Genomic DNA, 25,682 nt, shown 5'->3' on the forward strand with positions numbered 1-25,682 from the left:
CCGTAAGAAAGCTATACAAAGAACCTATTTCCAAAGCCGTAAGTTTTTATGATAATTTAGACATACATATTTCCTATCTTGAAAAGGAAAACAGAAGCCTCCCTGAGCTTGGAGCAGTTTAAGTGTTTAACATAAGAGCTTTTTTTACTGGCCACAGGGCTCTGCGTAATTGCATTTTTTTTGTATTTTTTCACCACAGTTTTTCTAGTTCCTCTGTGTTTGTGCAAGTATGCACGAGGGATAAAATCCCTATCTGCCTCCCCATGCCTGCTAGGTGGCTCATGGCATTACAGGACAGGATTAGTGAGAAACAGCAGCTTCAGTAAATGTTCGCGTGATTGGGACAGTCTTGGTATTACAAGGCAAATCTGTGAGGCTTGACAGGTCGGTAATTCTATCATAGGTAGCTTTACTTGAGAGAGTTTTATAGCAGAAGTGCACTCTATATTAATAATGTTTAAAGACATAGCTGCCCTTCCAGTGCAGGCAACATCCCAAGAAAACATTAATCATGTTTTCCTGAAGCAGCTGAATTGATTTCTTGGGAGAAATATTTCCTTGTCTACTCCCTGGCCATTTTTGAATCCGTCACCAACTTACAGTCATCTGACCAGCTAATCAACAAATAATTATTGCCTGTTGATCACTTGGGAGAAAGGGTACAAATATTTTTTTAGGTTGTCATTGCAAGAAACTTCTGGTGCCTATTTTGTTCTGTTGTTAACCACATCTGTGTAATACTGGCTTAAGTACTGTTCCTGAGACTGCTGATACTCCCCTTATATTGAATCCTGCACATTTTTATACCTCTGTATAAGCTTTTGTATGTTGAGGGTTTTTTTCTCTGTTGGATCCTTGGCTTACGCAGAGACTRTTGTCATGGTTAGTGTGTTAGGAACAGCTTACGGTAATCTATTCTAAATTTGAATGTAATACCTGTTTTGGCATCTTGTGTGAGCTTATGCAAGCAGATAAGAAAACTGTTCACTTTCTGTTCAGTTCTTTTGTATTTGTGCAGTTACTCCCAAGATGGACCTGGGTTCTGCCCAGAAAGTGAGAGGATCCCTAAAAATGGAGCCCATTAGTCCAAGAAGGAGCCAGTGCTCAGTCACCTATAAAGAAAGAGAGAGGGGGAGAAAAGAGCAGATAGAATAAGAGCAGCTGGGATAGTCTGACATGAACCTAAGAGTTTTGAAAGACTCCTTTATTGYAGGAAATACGTTCGTCATTTTGTCAGTAAGGATATTTTTAACTTGCCTGAATTGCAATTACCTGAAATCCGAAGTATTTAATTAGCTATTCTGTTACCTACCTGTAAGTGTAAAGAGAGGCCTAYGGATCTGAGTTGGAGCTGCTTGCGTATGTCCTTGTGTGCTTTGTTGACAAAGAAAAGGATTTGTCTTAAGGTTATATGTGTGCTTTAAGCATTTAAATCTACTGGAACTTTAGCAGGGGACTTAGGCCTGGTCTGTTTTATAAAGGCATCAAACGCAAATACAGAAGACGGAGGTTTGGAGTTGTCCCATCCTAATGGATCAGTACGGCAGGCCTTTAACGTAAATCGTGGTGTGTCTCCTTGAGGCTGTGTCCCCTTTGTGGTCCTGATCCGGCACAGCGAGAGGTGCGCCCCTGCCTCATCCTCTGTTGCTATGCCCGTAATCTGCTCTCAGAGCAGTACACACTGCCTGGTTTGCTTCAGGCCAGATTAGCTTAAAGAGTTTTAATTGTTGGGCTGAGCTRACTTGGGGGCGGGGGGACACAAAAAAAAGAGACTATCAACATAAAGATCTGCTTATGCTAGGCAGATGAAATGAGCAGTTTGATTTGGAGACATGTTTGCATCTGAAAGATGTCCACTTGCATCTCAGTTGCTGTGGAGCTCAGATCTAAACATCAGGGTCTACCACTAATTGGAAGCTGGACCAGTTGGGTTTTTGGTTTACGCTGGTTTATRGGTTTAGATCAGCTCAAAAGGTTCATGTGCTGGGTTGAGCTAGTTTAAGTCAATCTCTGTAAGATCACACTATTTATACCAGCCTGCTTTGATTGAGCTCCTGTCTGCACACAGGAGACATGCCCCAGGTGAGGTGGTTATTGTAGTCATGATTCACGCTGGTCTCATTTAAACGTCACTTGTGTTTTGGCTGTCTCTTGATTTTTCCGCTCCACAGCATCTGCAGTTGAGGTGGCAAGAATGAATATTGGCTGCCATTTCTTACAAAAAGCTATTTAGCTGATCTGCCTTCTGTAGAAACTCAAAGTTAGGTTTGCTGCTACAGAGGACTCCAAGCTGAATTCTCTAGAACTTGAAAAGGATGAGCGGCAATAGAAAAGAAAATATCCAGCTCTTCTCTCCTGCCCTCTGCTTTTGGAGAACACAGATTTCAGTTCTGTTTAAAAGGCTTATCACTGCTAACTGCATCCAAGAGGTGAAGAGAATTAGTTCTCCTTCAGAGCACACACTGTAGGTAGCCTCTAGGACTTAGCAGTGTCTTTCGGAAACCTCTTCTGGGAGTTTCTCCACCATCTGTTCTGAGTCACTTAATGCTACTAATACTGGTATGATTAGCAACCCATAGTCAGGCAACTCAGTTCTTCTGTGATGGAAGTCAATGTGGGATTATTCTGTACATCCAAAAGAGGTGCCTAAGTAAAATTTTATAAATACCTGCTTTGAGGACCAAATTTCTTGTTCAGAGGAAATTTCATTATTCGGGTGTGCTACATTGTGCATGTGTGTGGGGTGCAAGTCATGTAAACAAGACYGAGCTAAAGCAGAGTAAAAGACTTTATCACCTTTTTAATATTAATTCTTTGTTGGCACCAGCTGGAGCATTGAGGTTCCTACTTTGCTTATCGCCAARTCTTTCTTGGGCCAAATAAGTGGAGGCTGAACTATGAGTCTCACAGGAATTGGAAGTAAGYAGTTCTTCATGGCTGGTGCTAACCATCTTTGAAAACAGATTGCTGTATCAATTATGCTAATCTTTTATAAGAGAAGAAATTACAAGTTAATTAATGCTGAGTTAATGTAATGAATTTTTAGRGTCATACCACTGTATTTATACAGATTCCCTGTGAGAATGCCCTTGTACCACTATAAATGGCTTTTTATTGCTCTTTTCCAGTATAGCTTTCATCTTGAAGAACACTTTCCCCACTTTTATCCTGRAATCATATACGATATGTAATGCTGATATAAATATATTGGCTTTCATTTTTTAAGAGGGAACATCTCTTTTCCATGTAGTCTAGCTTTTAGTAACATGAAAAGGTTAGATTTATTGTTGATTTTACTTTGCAGGGACACTTTGTCTCTCTGTTTTATTTATAACAGTTTCATTACTTGAGTGTGAGAGGTGCCTTGTGGATTAAGTAAACCTGAGAAGTGATACTGTGCACAATTTCTCTCTTCTTCATTCCCACCTCTCCATGTTTGCATCATACAGGATTGATTTCTAAAAGACAAGGTAAACATGGCAACCTGACAGCCAAAAACAGCATCAACTGGGAACTGGTGTCCTGATTATAGTGTGGAGAAAGTGATGTTTGTTTTATTCTGATTTATGAAGAGGGCAGTGACTAGCCAGGTGCCGGGCTGGCATCAACTATTTACTTTCCTACGTAAAGAACGATGAAAGGCATCAGAAAGCAGGAGGAGAAAAATATTTCTTGTATGCCTCAGCTAAGTGGATCACACTGCTGCTTGCAAGCAGCAATCTGTCTTTGGTGTCTGCAAGAACGTAGTAACCTTTCTGGAGACCACATCTCACTGTGGGCTTTCAGCCTGAAATTTCGCGTGTCCGATAAAAGTCCTCTCCCACCACGCCTGTTCAGTYTGGAGTGAACGACTGTCCGACTGCTGAGCTGAAGCCAGCTCGCGCTGCTTCTCCCCTTGTGAGGCTTCAGAGCCTCTCGGCTATCAGAGCCAAATTCAGCATCACCCCGACTTGAGCTGTCTGCATTGGATAGGAAACTTTCAGTCCTGTTGGCATAAACATAGAACAGAATTAGCTTTGGAATACTGCACAGACAAAATAATTAGCGGAATCTTAATTCAAGGGTCTGATTCAAAACCCATCAGTGTCAAGGAGGCAGGAAGCAGGAGGAAAAATAACTTCTGAAGAAGTGATTAAATTTAGATCTTAATGAGCACGAAAGAGGCAAATAATTCTGGTGTTCATTGTTGGCATCTGTTGAAAGTTACAAAATGGTAGTTAACAGTGCTTTGGGGTGGTTTGGGKATTTTTTTTTCAAAATGTTTTTATACATTGTATGTATGTGTACAAAATCCAGATATGTGAGAATTGATAATAGGAAAAAAAATCAGCCCTATATTAGTGAGTAGGTAATCATCTACAGCATCCAGAGTATTGTCACCAATGTCTTTTCCTCCACCATCTTTTAGTTTATAATCTAGATCAACAAAACTTAGAAAATTATCAGATTATATTGATACAGTTCTTCGGCTGCCTCGTGTTCTGTGTAGAGCAAATCAGAATGTGTAGTGGAATACTTATCAATACTATTCCGTGTTTATTTTTTTAAAAAACTAAAATACATTACTTAAAAGCATAAGGGCTTCACTACATAAGAACTAGTAACTGCTTCTCTAAGTCTGGCACATTTTTTCATGCACATATAGAAGTAAGTTAGTAAGTTTGGCTAATTTGAAAAATATGAATTATATTGTACATCTTTAGATTCCAAAAGATATTTTCTCCAATCATGCAGTTTTCATGGTACTGTSACAAAAATGTTCACAATCCCAAATTAAGCCCCAGATTAATGGTGTGATTTTTCAGAGATTCTTAGTAAATTCCCTCTGAAGATGCAAATGTGATAATCACTACAGATAAAATCTCTAAAGTTCTCAGAAATAAAGAAGACTTTTTTCCCCCATGTTTTTAATGATCCTTTGGTCTGTCCATAGTTCGATTAGGTCTAGCACAGATTACTAACTTTTAGGGAAATATTTGGGTTTGCATTTCTGAAACTCAAACTATATAAGGAGATATCTACCCGTGTTACATATCATGTGACATATTTATAAGTTGATGCAACTTCTTTATTCGGTTGTGGCTGTGATGCCTTGAAACTACAACCAAGGCAAAGAAGCAATGTATGAACATGTAACATACATGCAATCCCTGCCTCAAAAAGCTTGCCTCTTAAGTGTCAGAAGAGTCAAATAATAAGTCAAGAGACTTATGAAAAGAGCTGAAAACACTGGTGAACAGGGGAAAAGAAAGCGAGGAGGATGTTGCAATAGAGGCAAGTGGACTTGCCTTCACCAAGGGTCACAACAAATACCATTCTACTATAATCATGTTGGGAAGGCATTTTCCTTCAAAAAAGAGAAAGGAGGAAAGAGATTTAAGTCTTAGACAAGGGTAAAATGCAGCTAGAGCCAGTGCTTTAGACAGTGCCTCCAGAAACCTCCAGAAATGAGCTGATTAAGTAGCAAGATAACTGAAATGGGGAAAGGGAGAAAGGGAAGACAGAAGTGGCTGGGGAAATGTAATGTACTGCTGTTTTCTCCCTCTCCCAGCTGGTACATTTCTTTGCAATAGCGATAGGATGTTCTGGTTCTTGTTGGCCTTTTTAGACTATTAGCTTTATCTGTAAAATAYGTTTCTTCTTAGCTAAGGGTTGCTCACATATGTGTGACAAGGTACATGGCAGTACCACTTAATCGTGTCTTTTCTCTAATCAAACTCAAATTCAGTCCACAGCATATAAATATATCTTTCTTCTCTAGTTTGTATATGTTTCTAAGACAGAAAGACTGTTTGAACTCAGTCTTTCACATTATGTAATCTCTTAGGCACCATCTGTTTGGTGAATTAGATATAATAATAATTACTAATCTTCATTATAGGGTTTCACTACTTCCAAAGGTGGACATCCATTTTTCACTGACTTTTGCAGTACCAACTACAGCATGAAATATTTGCTATATTYGCTCATCAGTTTTATGGCAGAAATTAATATTTGATTTCTGATTCTTTTATGATTTAACACACCACATAGAAGAAGTTGCTGTTCTGTACAATGGAAGAAAAAGGACTAGAAAACTATGGCCACTTTCTCAGTTGTGATGCATTGGATTCATGGGGTAGGCTTGTGCTGGTGTTTGAGACTAAATTTTGTCTAGTGTTGTATACTTAAAAAACACGCTTTTTGCCAACTCTGTATGTTAACACTAAACTAGCAGTTGCCGGAAATGCATGTTTAGAAGTGACCAGGCAGCTATTCAAAACCAGACGGTCTGATTTTCCCCAGCTTTGTATTTGGTTCAGTCATTAGTCCCAGCTTAGATAATCTCAAGACTCAATAAAATTGATCTGCATGAGGGTTAGTGACTACATTAAGTGCAAAGCTGAGTATGGCCTAGGTTAATCAGAACATGCAGTCTTAATTCCTTTCTTTCAAATGTGTCCGTTAAATTTGAAGACAGTAAATTATTATTTCATGGGTTGCATATTATTATAACACTCACATTACACTAGCCCCTAACCTGGTTTGGTTGCCTTTTAGCACCTTAAATATCGTGCAGCTTTTTCAGATTGAAGTATTGTCAGGATCCACAAAACTAGCAAGGAATGAGGCAAATCTTTGTGGAAGGTGTTAATTTTTAGGAATGGCAAATGATTTAGAAAGCAGATACAGGCTGGAGTCCAGAGTTCTGGACAAACCTTCCTTCCTTCTTGCTCTAGGTGCTGCGTAGCTCTGAAAACTCAGGCTGTTACTCTGTTAAGAGAGACTGCACTTGCAGGTGCAGGGAAGGGGGCAGGAAAGGAATGAAATAATAACTGGAGGTAAACCCTCTGCAGGTGCTCTGTCAGCCTCAGGTGCTGTGGGGCAGCACAGAGGTTCACATCCAGCTCTGCACCCTTCAGAGACAGGGAACGGTGGTGGTTCCCATCGCCGCTGGGGAGCAGTCTGCTGCAGGGCGAGGTGAAGGTTCGCGGTTCCTTTCTTAGCTCTGTCCCCTCTAGGTCAGTCCATGTTTAGTGCTCTCGGTGGGGCCACACCTGAGGACTCAGCCCGCCTCATCAGCYGCGTTGTTCTGGGCTGGGTGGAAGAGAAAAGGAGCAGCTCGTAAGCAGAAGTCTCCAGGCATGAGCTGACATCACCYCTGTGTATGTAAAGCGCTCAAGATTTTAAGTCTGATATCTGTGGATTATCCTTGGCTCTACGCAAATGCTTTGTAATCTGTGGTAAGCTGAGAAATTCCCTCTTTCTATTGGTAAAACGTGTGCATTAATACTAACAATACTGGACCTTACACCTGACTTGGGTCCAGTGCTGACTGTTAAGACTTTCAAGTCAAGGCTCTTGTATAGAAGATTTATTTTAAGTCATTTATAGAGGCTTCTAAAATTTTATTGCTTATAGTCTTTCTCTTTCTCCAATCACTGTATGGTCTCAGTGGTGGCAGSTGAAGTACCTGGCTTTACAGACTCAGGCTTGCAAACCGTAGCCTCAATAAAATTTTGTTAAACTCCTTTTGATAAAAYGGTGCTCTTGCAATGTGCAGCAAAAAGCAGGGAACATAAGTGTGGTAGGAAGGTTTTATTAGTCTTTCTTGAGGATGATCTGCACCATGCACTTACAGCTTTGGCACATGGAATTAATACGGCCRACTGAAACTCTCCACGAAAGTGCCACACCACTCTCTGCATGTGTTTAGTATACAGTATATACATTTGTGTGAGGAGTATATATATTGTCACATGTAATTAGAGCAAACATGTACATGTATACTGTACTATTTTCCTTTATGATTGTAAGAGAAAAATTAAGGTAATTTTTTTTATAGTTACCCTGACTTCTGTTCCTGTGATCATTCTACACAAGGACAAAGCAAGGGCATTTTCCTTGGGCATGTATAACAATAATTCCTACCGCCAAAGTACAGTAATCTGAAGCTAAAAAGAGAAGCTTTAAGAACGCTGTAAATTTACACCCTTATCTGTGCTTGAAAAAATTCTAACCATAATTTGATTTGACYGCATATACAATATATGTTTTTATTTAAGTAATAATGACTGAGGCACAGAGCATTTTGTGAAAATTAATGACTGACTGAGAAATTTTATAGCCCAAATGGAGCTAAGGGCCATTAATCCCAACTGGTCAATTCTCCATGAAATGCCTTGTGTCTAGGGTCATTTGTTATATTCTCTTCCCTCCCACTCCTCAGTAAAGAAGTAAAATTAAATGTTACTCTACTCCTGTGGCGTTGTTGAGCTTTGAAACAGCCATCGGAAGCCGCTGCTAACTATGCTGCTGTTGCTGCCATAGCAATGAACGTTTCTTAATGGCTGAGTGATAGAGAACTGTTCAGGAGTGGTCTTTCACTTTCTATCACTTTACATTTGTTAGTGGATAAAGCTCTTCAGTTTGCTTCATGGAGCTGACAGGGAAATGAAAAGAGTTACGTTCCTCTTCTCTCTAGAAAAGGTGTGGGATTGGGAAGGCAGGGGGAGTTTACATCCCTCATATGTCAGAAATCTGTCTTCCCGGCCGTGGCTGCCATCCTCGTAGGATCTTATATTTCCTCTCCACCAGACGCATAGGAGAAGGTTTACTTAATGGCCAGTATGAAATATAGCTCTAGTTTATCTTGCCTCAACATTTAATTCAGTTTTGGTTAAAAATTGGTGCTTTAAAAGCTTCATTGGAGTTGAGTGATAATTTTTTCAAACTAGAAGGCCAAGGTACATGTAGTGAATGTTGCAGAGAACAATTAAGATATTAATTAGATAACAGAAAAATATTTACTACAAACTGTCAAGATGGTCATTGTCAAGTCTTCAGGCAAAGAAAACTTCAGGTAAAAAAGAAAGAAAGAAAGAAAGAAAGAAAAGTCCTCCTGGCATTTTTCACATTCTTTAGAATTAGGAGAAAATATTCTGTTTCCTTCTCCAAATTGTAATGAAAATCATGTTGGTATATCTTTATATGTGAAAAATCTGTCACCAGGATCTGTTACCCAGCACTTTTGCTGTCTTGCTAGCAGACACATACACATCACTGAAGAAATAAATTCTCATGGCAAAGGATGACAAGTAGGGGGCAAAGAGCCATCTGCCTCCTGGGCTGAACAGTTGTGCAGCCCTCCCACAGCCGCTATTCYGACTTCACAAAACCTAGCTAAAAAGGTAATCAAGCGGGTATTGATGTGTGTGGTAGAAATACTTTAAAACATAGTTTTGGTGGTCTTCCACAGCCCTTTCCCATGTGTTTTCAGAGGCTAGAGAATTAATTCCTCTGCCCACAGAGAGCTTCCATTGGTGATTTTCTGGAAGGGAAAAAAAAAAAGCAGTCTGTCACTGTCCATTAAGGCTGAACAACCTTTAGAAATGTAATTTTAGGTTATAAGTTAACTAGTTACCTGCCGTGTTATGAAACAAGTCCTTAGATGGAAATCTTGAAAGTTAGAGGCTTGATTTTAATTTCATCCCACTGTCTCTTTGTGCGGATGGGCAAGAGAGCTGGGTATCTATTGTTCCTCTCAGGAAATAACAACAAAATGCTTTTCATGATTAAAATTTTGACTTATTGGGGAAAGGCATGAAAAATACAAGACTTCCCTTTTATTATCATTTTATTTAATCTCTAGAGTTCTAATAGAAGCTCTGGAGTTTCAGTGGTTGACTTTGAATGGTCAGTTGATGTCTCTGTATAGAGCAAAGACATAAAAAGCTTGTTATTTCAAGTSAAACAAGATTTTCAAAATACCCTGAACCATTTTAGTATATGAAGGAAGGAGTGCAGGTAGGTGTCTTGTAGACATCCCTGGAAGCCTGCATAAGGAATGACAGTTTCAGAATATTAGCTGATGAAAAGGGTGCAGTGAGCCAACGCATGCTTGACTCCCATTTCTTTCAGCAAAGTGACATTGATCATTTGAAACTTGTTCYATATCCATTATTTAATATATTGTTAGTAACACTGATCTAAAAAGCACAACCTTGTAAAAGCAGGTGTAATTCCCTATCATTTTTATTAAGATGGATTATTTTTTTCTAATTTTTTTTGTACAAACAAAGTACGAGTCTTACAAATAGTTACACAGAAATTGTCCTCTTATCCGGTGGGGCTCCTTGTACTCATGGTTTTGTCCATTGATACTGACATTTGTAGGATGCCTATTAAAGGAAGAATATCCATTGAAAAACCTAACRCAACCCTTTAACCTTMGAATCGCCAGCAAGTATTGTGTGCCTATGTTATACAGGAGGAAATGTGTTGAGACTATCCTGAACAGATAGAAATACACACAAAGAGCAAAATTGTTTTCATTAAATTTATGTTTCATATTTAAACCAAAGCATCTCCAATTAAATTACATGAGCTTGGTAGCAACACCACCACTCAGATCAGATTCTTGATTTTTTTTTTTTTTAATTATGGAACTTAATTATTTTTCTTCCAATATTTACTATTGWATTTAATTTTGATTTAGTTTTTGTCATTTAAACATCCTAAATTTCAGGGATTCTCCAAAACGTGTCATATCATTATAACCCTTATTATGAATTATTCACAGTAATTACTGAGTTGTTACAAACTTCGTTGTGAAATTTAAAGTACCGGAAAATCTGGTGGTGATACTGTTTTTTACTCCTTGGATGTTCTTAAAATAAGTCAGAGTCAACAGATTGCAAAAATATGCAATTACAAAGTTATTAAAATGCAGATTTTTGGCAGGAGGCCACTGTATTCTCCTATGTTAACAGCTGTCTATGCACAGAAAACTGCCCTGAACAGCCTGTGGTGACTTCTTGGAGCTATTACAGCTGAGTGGGTCAATGCAGGGGCCTCTCAAAGGATTASATTCAATAAATTTTTACCTTCCAGGTCATAAGCATCCCTTGAAATTTTTTTTTAGGCAGGAGCAACTGACCTTAGACCATTTTCTGTTCTCTGTCACACTGATGTAAATGCAGGTTCCCTCTCCTGAGACTGTGTGGGATGCACCCAACATCTACACAGATGGTTTCTAAGGTTAGAGCACGAACTGGATTCTGCCAACGGGTAGATCAGTATTCATTTTGAATTACGCTTTTGAGGTCAGAGGAATATGGATTTACCCTGTTGGAACTGGCTTAAATCGTTGGTCCCTTCACAGCTTTCTGAGAGTAGAGCATCCTGGAGTGTTTAGGAAGTGGCAGCTGCTTTGCTTTAGCAATGGCGTAAGCTCTGTCATCGTACCTTCCCCCATCCCCACCAGTGTCACTGGATGGATGCCCCAGTTGATTTTTCTTTCTTTCAGTGCGGTGACTTGGGAACAAAAACTACGACCTACTTAGCGTAAGGAAGTTCAGAGCTGGTGTTCAGAGTGGTGCGCACAGCCATTGCACACCGTTACTGGCAGCCAAAAGCTGTTTTGTCCATGGATTAGTGCCCAGGTAGAACCAATCTGCAGCTCTGCTCTTTATGTGTGCTCTAGCAAGGTGCTTCCAGTCTGTCTTTTGTCATTCAGTTACTGTGCTCTTTGTGAGCTACGCAGATTCTTTCTCTCCCTGAAATCRTGCAACTGGCATGGCCCCTGAAAAGGAGGGACAATTCTGCAAATTAAGGTGTGTAGCATCTGAACATCCCTGCTGTGAAACTGGGTGGGGGAGGACAGGGTGCTTCCAGAGCTCGGAGGTACAGACCTTCGTGTTGTCTGTGCTGAAACACACTGGAACAGCCTCTGGTTCCAGAGCCCCAAAACATTGCCTGTCCTGTAAGGGGGTTGCTAGCTCTGCGAAACAAATGTCATTAATATCAATGAGGGTCTGTAATAGTCTCCCACAGGACAAATGACATTTAGGGCTTCAAGATTGTGAAATAAATGAGAAATTGAACAGGACGATTAGAGAATCTATTAGAATTGGTTAGTATTATAGTGTCCCATTATATGTGGGACTACCTGGTAATAGTTTAATGTATTCCCCACGTAAATACCTTTCTTCTCTCTCAGTCAAGGCCAGCCTGTGTTGTCCTGAAAATTCAAAGTGCAGCCATGCACTTTATAATTTTTCCCAACTGGTAATGAAGAACCAGAAACATAAGATGTAATTGTTTAAAAGTTGGGTGCATCCTGACAAACTTTTAATAGTAATAGTATAAAAGAGCTCACGCTGATACCTATTAAAGGAAGAATATMCATTGAAAAACCTAACRCAACCCTTTAACCTTAGAATCGCCAGCAAGTATTGTGTGCCTATGTTATACAGGAGGAAATGTGTTGAGACTATCCTGAACAGATAGAAATACACACAAAGAGCTTAATTCTGCGGATCTACAGGGGGTGGGTATAAGCACCCCTGACAGTGGTAGAGATGGAAAGAAGGGATGTTATTAAATCACTGAATCATCCTTCTCTATGCTGATGTTCCTGAGCCATCCAGGAGCCAATTTGGATGCCAGCATAAAATGTAGCAGCTTGGGACTGCTTTAAATTATGCCTGTAAAAATGGCCTCATACAGGCRATTCAGCTAACGTAGGATTGGTGAAGTACAATGTGCTCTTGTTCTGCTCTGGCATGTTGTCTCCTCAGTAGCAGAATGAATAACAAATAGTGAAAGAGGAGGAACTAAGCCTGATGGATCCTCCAGAGACAGGTGACTATAACAAAATGAGCAAAAGCAGGGAACTGCTTTATTCTTGATGRTTTCACTGATGAAGCTCACCTTGATTTCAGTGGCTAGCCCTGACTTCCACTGTGTAGCTGGCGAATCATGCCCCTCARCACAGTGGTGGGCTTTGCTCATGCTGCCAGTAGTCACAATTTTCAGACAGTCCAGCTGGGAAGCAATAATGTAAAAATTGGGACTGGCAACAGTACTGAAGAATGTAAGACYAAGCCCTACTGTGCAGAAAATACTTTCAGATATGTTTTTCTTTAAAGGTCCTGAACCAAAAGAACATTAAAATGCAGGATTGGACGTCTGAGAGCATGCTGAGACTCRTTTAGAGGGACTGGGGAATGAGGGAGGGGGAGGCTTTTCTAGCTGTAGTAACCTAGAGACTGAATCCCCGCAGAAGAAAAAGATGAAAGGTCGAAGCCTACTCACCTTCTCATTCCAGAACGGGGTATGTTTTGATTCCCAGAGAAAGCAGAGAAATTTAAAGGAGGTTGAGTAGGATATCAGGAGCCCTCAGGCAGGTGAGTGATGACACTGGAGCTGCCAAATGAGTTGTAATCAGGGGGGAAAAAAAACAGTGCCAGAGTAGGTCTTGCAGTGTAGGGTGCATTAGAAAATGCAACGGCAGCTTGATGTTTCTAAAGCATTGTCTGTTCCTTTCTAATCTGTGTCAGTCAGCACAAGGTTAACAGCAGCTTTGGTTTTTGGATTCTTTTTTTGAATTAAACTGAAAGGGAAGGAGGCAAACTTGCTTAGTATTAAGCAGGCTCCTGTGTGAGTGTTCTTCCCCCGTTTTCTCCTTAAGTAATCTATTACCACATCTCAACAGAAAAATGACCATAATCTAAAGATTAACAGAGCAGTGTGTGGATGTTTCCAGTGATGTGCATGAAACTCAAAAAATTTTTTTTCCGCTATATGCACCAACGTGTTCTTTATCAGCGTATACCTAGGTCTTAAAAACTAGGATGATTACTGAAGAGGGCAGCAGGCAGTTTAGGGCACACACTGTTTTCTTATGACAGAAGCCGTGCTGTGAAGTGCAGTAATTTATGTTGATAAATTGCAGCCGTCAGAATGTCTGGATCATTTAATGGGATGTATTTCTAAGCATACATTTCTAGCTTGGGTAGTGGGGGGTGAGAAAGACACATTGGTTTCAGAGATAGAGGAGAGGGAAGTTAATCCTGTACGTGCTATTTCTTGGAAAGTAATGCAAAAGAAATGTTCTCCAAATTGGCTCATTATGACTAGCATCGGGTTAATCCAGTTTTGTTTGTAGAAACCAGAAAACTTTTTTCCTCCGTAAGAAAGTTGGGGGGAGGGGGAAGACTACCTGATGTCAAGATGTGCTAGTTTTTGAACCCAAGATCTTTCTTAGCAAAAAATTGTTCGGTTTTGGAGTCTTGTGTGCATGCCAAAACGTGAAGCCAGTTTGGCTCAGATGAGGCATATCTAAGTGAAGCAAAGCTTCTGCGTTTAATCACGAGACAAGAAAAATTACCATAATTGTTGTAATAAAAACTGCTCTTGGAGAACAGTGAGGAATTTTCATACCATGTTATTATTGATGTGTTTCGCCATATATAAGGTTATAAACAAAGAGATTAATTAAAAGTAGAAGGGCTTTACTGGGCTTTGTTTTGTTGTGCTTGCTTTTTGAATCAAGGATTAAAGGCACTGGTGGGTCTGGATGTTGTTGTGAGAGGTTCCCAATTCCTCTGTCATGTTACATGGTTAAAAAGGTCCTTTGGGCTTTGATACAGCAAAACATAGGCCAGGTACTGAGGTTTATGTAAGATCGGTGGCATGTCTGAATGCACTTAGCTTAAGCACTCCTCAGAGTTGTAGCCTGCAGGGAAGAATCGCTAACTAAGCTGACTAGATGAGGCCCAAAGTAGGCATGAATTTACCCTAAAGGTGAGCGTCTGTATCCTGGAATTGCAGTTCTCCTTGAAGATACTAGTGAATATATTCAAATGGCCTGAAGACTTGTACTGTTTGAACCAGGCATGCTGAAGAAATGACAGTGAGGTCTGCTAGGTGTTTTCAAGGCAGAAAATACATTCAAAGTTTGACCTGTGTCTTGAATTGCAAATCTTTTGCAAAGATGACCCTGGCATCCAAACTTCTGTGAAGTGTGAAAGTTTTGAGTTTCAGGATTTTCAGAAGGGGCATATGTTGAATTAGCCCCTTAGCAGTGAAGGGGTTGTGAGGGGAAGGCTGGGTGTTTTAGGCTATGATTCTAAGCAGTACTCCTCAAAATGCTGGTTTCCTAATGCTGCATCAAACTGAGCTGTGGCATATTGTCTCTTAATAGCGCTTGGTAAAACATCAGAATTTAATTCAAAAAATCCAGTATTTGGATTCCACTCTGGAAGAAAAGGTTTCTGTATTGAAAGACAGACAGATGCTGTGTTTGTCATTTCCTAACCCTGCCTTGTATGACTTGGTTGTGTAGAAATGCGTATGTATATATACATAGATGTGTGTATATATATGTGCAACAGAAGGAAAACTACAGCATAGCCTGATCACTAATGAAGGTAGTTCCTTTAGGTTAGGCTGAATGCAAGCATGGCACTTTCTTATAAGAAGCTTGCAAAACTTTCAGTTCCAAATAGCAGCAATGAGTTGCATGTCTCTCAGAGTTCTTGAAGTGGGTATTTTACTCGCACAGCGCTAAGAGTAAGCCGACTGGGGTCTGTTCAGATAAGCTCTTTCCCTTGTGATGTATTTTAGTATCTCTAGTTTTGCCACTAGTATCTTCATGTTGGTTTGTTATGCTTTTCAGTACTTCAGCTTTCCATGCTAGTAGTCCAGAACCTAACAATTTGCTGAATATATACTAAAACGGGCTGTCTCARTTGGGCATGTACCATCTCCTAAAGGAAAAACAGTGAAAGATTCAAAATCTTGAGTTTGTCATCTTTCTAATGGAGGAAAGTTTCTCTGGGTGTTTCCTTCTGTTTTAATACAAAAAGGGCTGATGGAATCAATTACTGTTTTTTCTTCTGTTTTCAGCCCAAAAATAAGAAAGCGTAAAAGCAGCAGCACGCTTTTGTCTGGCGTATGGCAGTGAAATTGCATCATTCAATAWAAGTTACAATTGGTTCTGCAGTTTAAGGGAAAAGGGAATGGGAACCAGGCAGGCTRGTTCTGGCTTGCCTTAAATATATGCATGAGAAGTGTACCATATCAATAGAAGTGTAGATAGGACTAGGCCCTGGGGGTTATATTCTCATTACATTACCTGTTTGTACAATGTGAAGAGGGAGTAGATTGGTGGAATCCTAAACTTCCTATTTTCCGTTTGGGAAAAATTAAGTTTTGAAGAAAAAAAAACAGTAATTGCTGGAGTGCTATTTATAGCATAATAAACTTGTGTCAACTTAACTGATTTTAATAATGATTATTATTATAATAAACAGCACCTCTTATCTTTGCTACTGCACACGTGCTGTGGTAATGAGGAATCTTCTTTTTTTCTTCTCCCTTCTGCTCCTTCCCACAATAACGTGATTTAACTCATTTTCTTCTCCTTTCCCCCCATCTTTAGCTGTCAATCAATGTCACATTACTTTGCATCATATGCATCAAGCGGAGCAGCTTTTTCCATCAAGTTAGCCAATTCCAAAGCCGCGTTCCCAGAGGCTATACGGATTGTGCAAGTTGGAGGAGCTAAGAAAAGAGGAAACCGGACAATAACAAAGACTCCCAGTGCTGCTGCTGGCTGCCAGTCTCTCATGCATGTACTCACACGGAGCTATATATAGGGCATGCCTTTAGGGCCAGACTTACGCCTATCAGCTCAGAAAACAGACCTCCTATCCACACCATTAATCACAGTAGGGAGGAGGGAAACGGCTCATTACTCATTACGCTACATCAGTGATATCGTCCATTCTCTCCTCTACAGATTACTACAGATCTCTCTGTGGCGTGTTCAGCATCCCCTGACTTGATGTCCAAGATTCAAGAGAGAGACCAAAACTTCTTAACAGGAGTTTTACCTGTTAGCAACAGAGGTTAGCCAGCAATCTGCATCATGATGCATCTCATCAGTGTGATAGCAGGGCAGGCTTTCCAAGGGACATTTTTTTCTACTGTTAAACTTACAGTAGTGTTCCTTCCCGCTCCCAAAATGATAGATTTGAGTACCACCTTTCTGTTCTCGAGCTTTTGGAGCACAAGGCTTTCAGTTTGCAGCACTGTTTTTAAGCCCCTCGGTACACTTCCAATATGGTTTGGGATGGGGAGGATTTCAGTAAGCCACCCKTTATGGCTGATAGATTTCAAGCTTATTTGAGTAACAGCTTCCTGTGGTATTTTGGCCTTCTTTAAAGGTCCTGTGTTTTGCCCAGGCATGCTATGACTATTTATGGATACTCTTTCAAAGCAGCATGCAGAGATTTATCTGCTTGGCTGCCTATGACGTTAAAAGTCATATAACTAAATTTTTTGCTCACAGCTTTTAGGCTTGAGGCTTTATTACTCTCTTTTCTACTTTATACCCATAAATGAGCCCTGTACTTTAAAATTTATGTATCATCCGGTTTTCACTCCTGCGAATTATATGACATTCCTCTTGCCATATCCTGACCCATTCCTCTTCACTGCAGAGCTCATCTGTGTTAGTTCAATACTGAACTTGCATAGATTCTCCAGTTTTTCCTTAAAAAGATGGCATTTTCTATCTATTTTCTAAACCCATCCTYCAGTAAGGTTTTACAAACAGACTTTCTTACTGGTTGATTTTGAGAATCACTGCTAAGTGCTTCCTTTGAGCTCCTGAAGTTAGCATTGTAGCGGGCACGTGACATTATTTTCATCGCTCTTAAAACAAGAGCGGTGCTGCATATTCCATAACAGGCGCACATTTTGATACTTGATCATGCTTTTAATTACAAAATAGATACCACTGTCCAGAGATCACCAAGCACTGTTATACCTGACATTGTGTCTGAAGCTCACGTGAGATATCTCTTGGTTCCAAGAGATGTGTGTGTAGAAATCTGCCTTGTATAAATCTCTTTCATATCACCAGATCTTTTGTAGGGGTGCTCCTAAAGTTTGGATATTAGGAGGAACATGTGTGTATCTCCACGTCTTTCAAGAGGTGAAGTAGAGTTGTAGGTCCAGCTTGCTTTGAGACCACTACATTTGGTTAATCATGAAAACTATCTGCTCTTACTCGAATATCTCAGGCCTAATTGTAGATGAGCTCTTTACAGAATATGTTGTTGGGCATATCTGCTTTTTTTTTTTTTTTGGATAAGTGCATAAAAAGAGGGACATCAGAGGCTTTTCATTTGGATATTGTAGAACATTCAGGAGAGTGTAGAAGAATTCAAATGAAAGGATTATATGACATTTCTGCTGTGAGCACTAGTGATAGATGTGTCCATTTTTTAAAGCACTGTGCAGGAGACTTCTTGAAGCTATTGGTGTGAAACCCCTTATCAGCAGTTAAAGGAAGGGGTATAAATTGGAAATGCTCTGTGCTTTGTTAATGATCTACCATATTTGAAAGTACAAATCCATGTCTTTGGGATTGTTTCAATTTTAAGCAAACTTACCTAGTTAAAACAAGTTTAGAAACAAAATAGAAATTAAACTCTTGCACCTGTGGTTCTTTCCTTGGGATAAAGAGATGCTCATATTCATGTATTTTTTAACTGTACCTACTTCCTTCTGTAACACTCCTGCCACACCTTTAAAATATTGTATTAGTYTATTGTAGGTGGCAGGTTAATCAAAAACCTTTTACAGCTTAATATTTCATCCTTCAGATWCTTTCAGGAAAGATCTGAACAGAGTAAGGAGGAATTAAGCTACTGTCATTGCTTATAGAACTGACAGAAATTGTTTTAAAGTAATTTTGAGTAAAATTTGCTTTTCCTCTGAGAAAATTTTGCTTCTGATAAAATTTTCCCTATTTGCATAATAAGAAGAACATATCTGGTGGCTTGAAAGGGTCAAACAGTTAATGTCTGTTACCTGTGATGTACTGGTAGGTATTACATATTGTGTGAAGTRGCTGCAAAACAAGAAAAAGTAGTAAGTGCTGAATATACTGAATAGCCAGGATGGGAAACAGAATGTCAGATAAGATCCAGTAATATTTAGTAAGTTAGATTTTGAATTCAAACTGAAATTCAGAAAGGTGATTTCGTTAGCTTTTGATATGAATGCTTCTCCCACAACAAGCTTTRAACAATAATAGTTAGTGAGGAATGATGAATGTCTGAAGATGACAGTAATTTCAGGTAAGGTAAGGAATACCCCAGGCTATAAATCAGATTTACTTCATGGAAGCTCACTGTAGCCTGAAGAAGAGGCTGTTTGAGGATGTATTTCTGTACTTTTCAATCGTGACTGTCATAGTCTTTAACTCCACATGATAGAAATTAGGCRGTGTTGGCAAAAACAGACAAGCTATAATGAAGCTGGCTTGGTCTTTTRTTTTACTTGTGACTAGTGGATTTCTAAGTCCTTTTCCTTCACATTTCTTGCAGTATGTTGTAGAGGGAGTAGTTTGTTATTAAGCTAAGAGCTAATGTCAAGTCCCCGATATAGTAAAATTTGAGAGACGACTGACATGCATCACTTGCCACAGTCTTGACTGTTGCAATCCATCTTGACCAACGTGTTTGAAAGCTGAACTACATGTAATCAATTGGCCTGTTAAAACGTGAATGTCTTTAACTGCACCATGTACCAGTCATTAATTTAGTGCTGCATTCGGCCTCTGCTTTTGAGGGTCAAGAACTTACATCRCCTGGCCTGGCCAGTATCTAACGTGGCACTGTGTGATTAATGCAGAAGCCTATAATTCCACCCAGCCCAGGTAGAAGGCACGGTCCGTCCCTGCTAATGCAGTATTTCCGAAAGGGGTGAAGCAGGAGAAAACAACCCGAACCATTGAATCCTTACGATCACAGGGCTGGAAGTACAGGATTCATTTCTGAATTTAAAGAATGAATTACTAGCCAGTAGGCAAAAAGGGCAAAGGGAGTTGGGGGGGAGGCTTTTCAAAGGTCAAAGGGAGGAAGCACACTAGGATTTGGGAAGCACACTTGGAAATCACTATTTGAAAATCAATTAGGCTCTACTAGAATAAAGTCTTTTGGCAGCTGATGAGACTTCGGACCTATCTTTAATGAAGAACGTTTTAATTCGGGGGACAAACATTAAAAGGAAGCTGTTTGTATTCGGCAGTATCAACAAAGAATCTGAATATTGGGTCCAAAAAAGGATTGTAAAAGAAAACAGAAACTTTAGGAGAGCCATATGCAAGAAAAATTGACTTACAAGTTCACATATGTGGCAGAGGCAGCTCACATATCTTCCCTAGAGTATATATATCAGCCAAAGCGCTGTAATGGTGGGTGAAATGGTAGAAAAAGGTGTTACTAGCTAAAATAGGCTATGCAGTGTCTTGATGAGTTATATTTTTTATTGGAAGTAAAAGAAAAATTTCTGACTTTATAACTTAGAAAGAAGGGAGATTACAAAGACACAGTAGGCTACACTATTTCAATAAAATTACTTATTTTTTGGAGGGCTTGGAGCGCTATCTAATCCAATTTAGTGTGTCTGAGCTAAAAAGTGTGTGATTTGCAGTCTCCTGTTGAATTCCATGTTCTGTCTCTGGGGTTGCAACAGATACACTTTGCTGAATTCSCTCTAAGCCCGTTTGGAGTAGCTGCAGCCCCATGAATGTCAACAAATGTTGTAAGTTTACCGTGTTTTGCAGTTGCAAATTTGAAGATAAATGGAATAGAACTGAAAGCATCAATAATGGCTTTATAATTGAAATAGTATAGACATTAGAGATACATAGGTTGTTGGCAATCATATTAATTATTTGTTTAACAGAAAGACAAAGTAATAAAATTAAAAATCAAAAAGCTTAGTTGTTCACTTGCAGATCTAGGGGGACATTTTGTAACAAATAATTGCTTTTGCGTCATCCTCAGGGTGATATTATCTGTATCTAATTGTTTTTCCTGAAGAAAGTAGAGCAATCCTAAAATTCTAAGTAATACACAGCAATTGTAGGGGTGAAAATAATCACATTTCAGAAGCATCTTACAGCATCCCAATCCAATGCAGTGGAAGGAAGTGCTGCTCCAAGGAAGGGAAAGATAAATGGAATTACATTTCTGTTAGAAGTATAATAGACTTTATTAATTACTCACCTGTGCTCAGAATAGATCAGCTGTCAGGGGGAGCAAGTAGATGAACATGTACCTTGTGGGCTGTCAGTAGCTGATCAGTATGTGTTTTTTAAAATAATAATTACCTGCTTCCATAGCAATGGTTTAGACAAAAGCACAGCTGCTCTATTGATGATGCCTTTTGTGCATAAGGATGAATACTCYAGTTTGTTCTGTTCATTTTCCCGTGTAAATGTAGGTTCATATTTCCATAAAACCCTTTTAGGAACTGGTGCAGTTTGCTGTTAAAGCTTGCACAATCAAATTATTTGTCAAGGCTTTAGTTTGATCAAAAGCAGTTATTTGTAGTAAAAGTACTAATAGCTAAGAGGGGTTGCTCCTTGCATTCAAGCCCGGAGAGGCCCTTGCCTTCTGCCAGCCACTGTGCAACAAGCAGTCCCAGGATTCAGCATGGCCTGGCAGAGGGGCTTGTCCTTTCTTGCACCCTGACCAGTACCAAGAGGTGAGTGCAACTATTAGCTTCCTTGTGTGGTGAGAGAGGAGCTCTGTGAGCAGCCCGTCCATCATTCTCTTGCTCTCGGATGGTCTGGCTGGCCTGGCAGCGTAGTTAGCATGAGGCCTAGATGTGGGAGCAAGAAACCCTGCCACTGGTGAACAAGATGGTAATCTACTGGTGTAGAGCAAAACCTGCTCCTGGAGGTAATCCAGGAGTCTGAATGGAACAGAGACTGGCTGAATTGGTTTGAATTGGAGGCTGCAAGTGGAGGAAGTSTTAAAATTTGTGGTGTCGTATCTCTTCCAGAGTTTGAAAGATGTGCTCTGATCTTCACTGTTGTAACATTACATGTTGTGTATAGCCACCTGTGTTTTGCCACAAATACTGATTCCAGCCAGCTCCTGTTGGGTTGCCTTGCTTCCTACCCCTCCAGAATACTCCAGAAGCTGAAGTGAGAACTGAGCCTTTACAGAGCTTTGTCAAATTTAATTTAATTTAATTTTGGCATCATAGCCCAGTGGCAGAGCAACTTGTGCATCAGAGTAGGACTCTGGATATGGAGCTGAGTTAATGCTGGCAGCAGCGATCAGGATGAGGAGCTTGCCTGCTTAAATTCATCTGTCAGAGCTGGCTAGGGACTAGCTTTAGATGCGCTCCCTTAGGCAAATCACGTCCCCACCGCAGAGGAAGGAAGCAGAGCAGTGCTGAATTTGATGGCAGACTTGACAAGATGGCGCAGGGGGACTGCTCCTGCGCGCTGGCAGGCAGTGGAGGAGGTTGGCTGGCTGAAGCCACGGTGCGGTGCTCACGGCACTGCTGCTGTTCTCCTCTGTGGAGCGTAGGAGCAAGGTCGCCATTTAACTAAAGCTGTGYAGATATGTTCTGGACAAATAGCCATATACCTACACTTTAGCTGYGGGCTATAGTTCAGATGCTACAGGAATATTAGTTTTATCTGCACAAACACTTCATAAATGATGGGAACAAAGAGAACTGTACAGGAGCTGGGAGACTTACATTATACACGTTTTAAAATCCTCTCTTATTGCTTCTTCTTGTGAATTTATGAATCTAAATGTGACACGATTTATCAGGATTTCAGAGAATAGAAGAGAAAAATAATTAACTGTGTGTTCTGGTTAACTAATTTGACACGTTAAAACCCCACTGATGCATAGATTGGTTTCTGTAATAGGGTGGGTTTTTCATCTTTTCATGAAGTGTTAGAGACTGACTGTAGCTAGAGGCAAGATGTTGATCAAGATCAGTGATGCGTTTGTGGTGTYGAAAAACTTTTCTACTGCGAAGTTGTTTTAAGCCTGAATACGTGGACACAGCCTACTAGCCCCCAGAACTGGGTCAGTTATTTCTCCTCCTTCTTCCCCTACCTCTCTTCCCTGACCTCAACAGATCATCAGGAATGCAGAGGGAAATTCACTTTTTTTCTGCATGTGGCTATTTGCTGAGACCRTTTGGATATCTTCCTCTAACAAATTCAGTAAACTTCACTACTGGATGCATCATATCAACTTGGCAGTGTAACAGCTTCCAAAATAGCAAGTATGTTTAGATTCTTTGCTATCATGTCAAACCAGAGTTTCGCAACTAAATGCCAAGACGGAACACCATTGTTTTTAGCTAATCTGCTTTCCCTATTGTACTGGATTCCCATCCTCAGCTTTGTGTGAGTAAGTAATGTCTCTAAAGCATGGCAGCGTAATAGGATGATATGCGCTATGTAGTGTCTTATGGATAATTTGAGAACTTGAAAAAATCATTAACTGATGCATCTCAGCATTAATCTTGCCTTTTTTCTTATAAGAATAGCATTTTTATCTCACAGTACAGATCAGAGAAGGACCAAAATAGGAACAAGTTATTTTGTCTTAGAYTATATGCAAAATCTCTACAGCAGTGACTGTCAGACTGAAGCTGTATTTCATTTCTGTGGCTGCTTCTCCAGTGCTGTGACATTACTACTAATGATACCTGTCACATCTGTAGCCTCTCAGAGTTGTAGGTAGTTAGACAAAGATTATTATATAAGCTTACTAGAAAGTGTCAAAAATGAAGTAAACAAACACCTCTGATTCTTACTTGGCTGAACTAAAATTTTTAAATCATTTCATAGCCTGGCTTTGCCTTAAGCTTAGCAAAACAATCCTCCAAACCAGCTTGAGCCCTGACTTTATAGTTACATTTTTGGTAAATCATTTCTGCTACTGCAATATTTGCACAGCTTTATCATATCTAGACTGGAAAGACACTGTTGAAAACAGTGTGTATGTTTTTTGTATCAGACTTTCAGGGCCACTGTAATTAAGTTAACAGGCTAAAGTGATTTTAAAGAAAAACACTGATGCRCATCTTGATAGTAGTGCTAAAATGTTCGTAATAGCAATAGAAACCTCCTGCAGTTAATGATTCTTGCTGATTTTGGTGAAACAATAGTAACTGCAGAAGCACTAGTAGAGCAAGCACTGTATTTTTTGGCTCCATTTTTATCAACTTATTTTAAATGGTCTCTGAGCAGCTGATGTGATCATAGAAATTATAGCTATTCTTACAGTACTACCATGACTAAAGTTGGAAAAAATCTGCTGGAAAGAAATGCAAAACTTCTAACACCCATTCGCATTTCTGAAGGCTCACCCAAAATGAGTGGTTTATACTGAGACTAGAACATACAATTCTGATAACTGTTTCATTTAAAAAGAGAGAACGTACACGAACAGCATCAAGAGTAAGTGCTTTTCTTGTCATCTCCTAAATTCCTACCGAGGTGAAGCCAAGCAGCCTGTGCTTCTGCACCCCAGTTGAGGCTCGTTCTTTGCAAACATCTGAACCTAGGGAATAGCCGTGTGGCGGGTCTGCCTGCCCTCTCTCCACCCCAAATCCTGCCAATGCTTTTGTGAGCTCACTCAAGCACATCTGTTGAGGTTGCAACACCGGTGTTCTGCGTTACAGAAGCAGTTACCAGAAGTTACAACAGTCATAAAAGTTGTCAAATGTAATCTCTGCTTATTTGAAACTCTGCTTGGCCCAGAGGGGAGCTGTGCCGTAACAGAGTGGTCTGTCCACTCCCAGAAGCCTGGGCAAGCCTTTATGGTACTTCTGTGTTGTGTTAGGATTGCAAACAGTTCATGTTTTATTGTAAATTATAGTCATTTGCACTTCCTGTCTTGCAGTTCCCACTGTACAGAGATCAGGCCCCAGTTTTTTCTTTGTATACATCAGTGTAAATCAAGATTAACACCACTGAAGTCACTAGGAGGAATGAAAGAAAAATCAGGCTACAAACTATCTTATTTTTACTTTTAAATAGCAAAATTAATGCTGCTATTCTGTAGACACATGGTGACCTGCAAAGTACTAGCTCATGCATTACTAATATATCCCCATTTAAATGCAGATTTTTTTGCTCCTAATATAGAACTTCAGGGAAATCCTTTCCAGATAAACTGTAATAGGATACCAAATGTTAATTCAATATTTCACTTTAACTTGTGTTTCAGCTTATTGATCTTAATTTTCTATCATTTTGATGCAATATTTGCCTAGGGGAAAAAGAAAATTACATTCATTATAATAAGGCTTTTAATTAATTATTAATTATTTTGATATTCCAAATATCCAGGCCAGCAGTGGCTGTCTGCTTGCATTCTTGTACCCATTTCTCTTTTCAGTGAAGGAAAGTGGCAAGGTGTGACTTTGCATATTTTAGAAAGTAATTGACATACACTACTGGGGAAAGGAAACATAGTACATGTATCACAATACTCCCTTACTGCTTATAGTGAGGGTATTTTGTTCTCTTYACACTTCTGGTCACAGTAAGACCTTGAACTGTCAGTGAAAGTCCAGTGAGTGAGTGGGGACCCTTGTGCTACGGAACTGAATGCAAGGGGCTTCCAGAAGCGTTGCATTTTGTGGAACCTAAACACCTAAACGTATTTGAATGAAGACATGAGGCAGGAATGTTCTTAAGCCATTTGCACACCAAATTCACTTCGTTCACTACATCTGCTCCTTGGTAAGGAAAGACTTGTCCTGTTAAATTCCTCTTCCACCACAGCCATTAGATACTGCAGTTTAAAGCATCTCTGCTGTCCATGTTCTATATATATGCATATGTATATATAAATATATATATGTATATGTATTTGGTATAAATGTAAGGTATAATGTAAGGGCCAGATTTTTCAATTAACTGTTTCAAATTAATGTTATGACTTCCTCTTGCTATATGGGTACATATAAAATGAAGTTTCTCCTCTATATAGGTCAGCAGAAGGCCTGGGCCTTTCTAAGGTATTCCTTAAGTGCAATTTAAAAGATCTATGTTAGATCTTAAT

At 39.7% G+C, this 25,682-nt stretch overlaps 1 protein-coding gene across 7 annotated transcripts in view; it reads left to right on the plus strand.

Annotated features, from left to right (window-relative positions):
* TPK1 (thiamin pyrophosphokinase 1) overlaps positions 1-25,682 on the plus strand; it is a 308,411-nt gene that overhangs the window by 278,715 nt on the left and 4,014 nt on the right. For 2 of the 7 annotated variants that reach the window (XM_085320247.1, XM_085320249.1), the window contains exon 8: positions 2,828-2,919. The exons of 4 other annotated variants lie outside the window; for them this stretch is intronic. In XM_085320247.1, the coding sequence (XP_085176373.1) occupies positions 2,828-2,883 (56 nt within the window). In that variant the 3' untranslated portion in view covers positions 2,884-2,919. The remainder of the gene's footprint in view (positions 1-2,827; positions 2,920-25,682) is intronic. One more of the 7 variants, XM_085320248.1, reaches the window with a different exon arrangement.

Source organism: Rhea americana, unplaced genomic scaffold, assembly GCF_003343005.1.
Source record: "Rhea americana isolate MKP2758 unplaced genomic scaffold, rheAme1 scaffold_62, whole genome shotgun sequence".
NCBI classification, from domain to species: Eukaryota; Metazoa; Chordata; class Aves; order Rheiformes; family Rheidae; genus Rhea; species Rhea americana.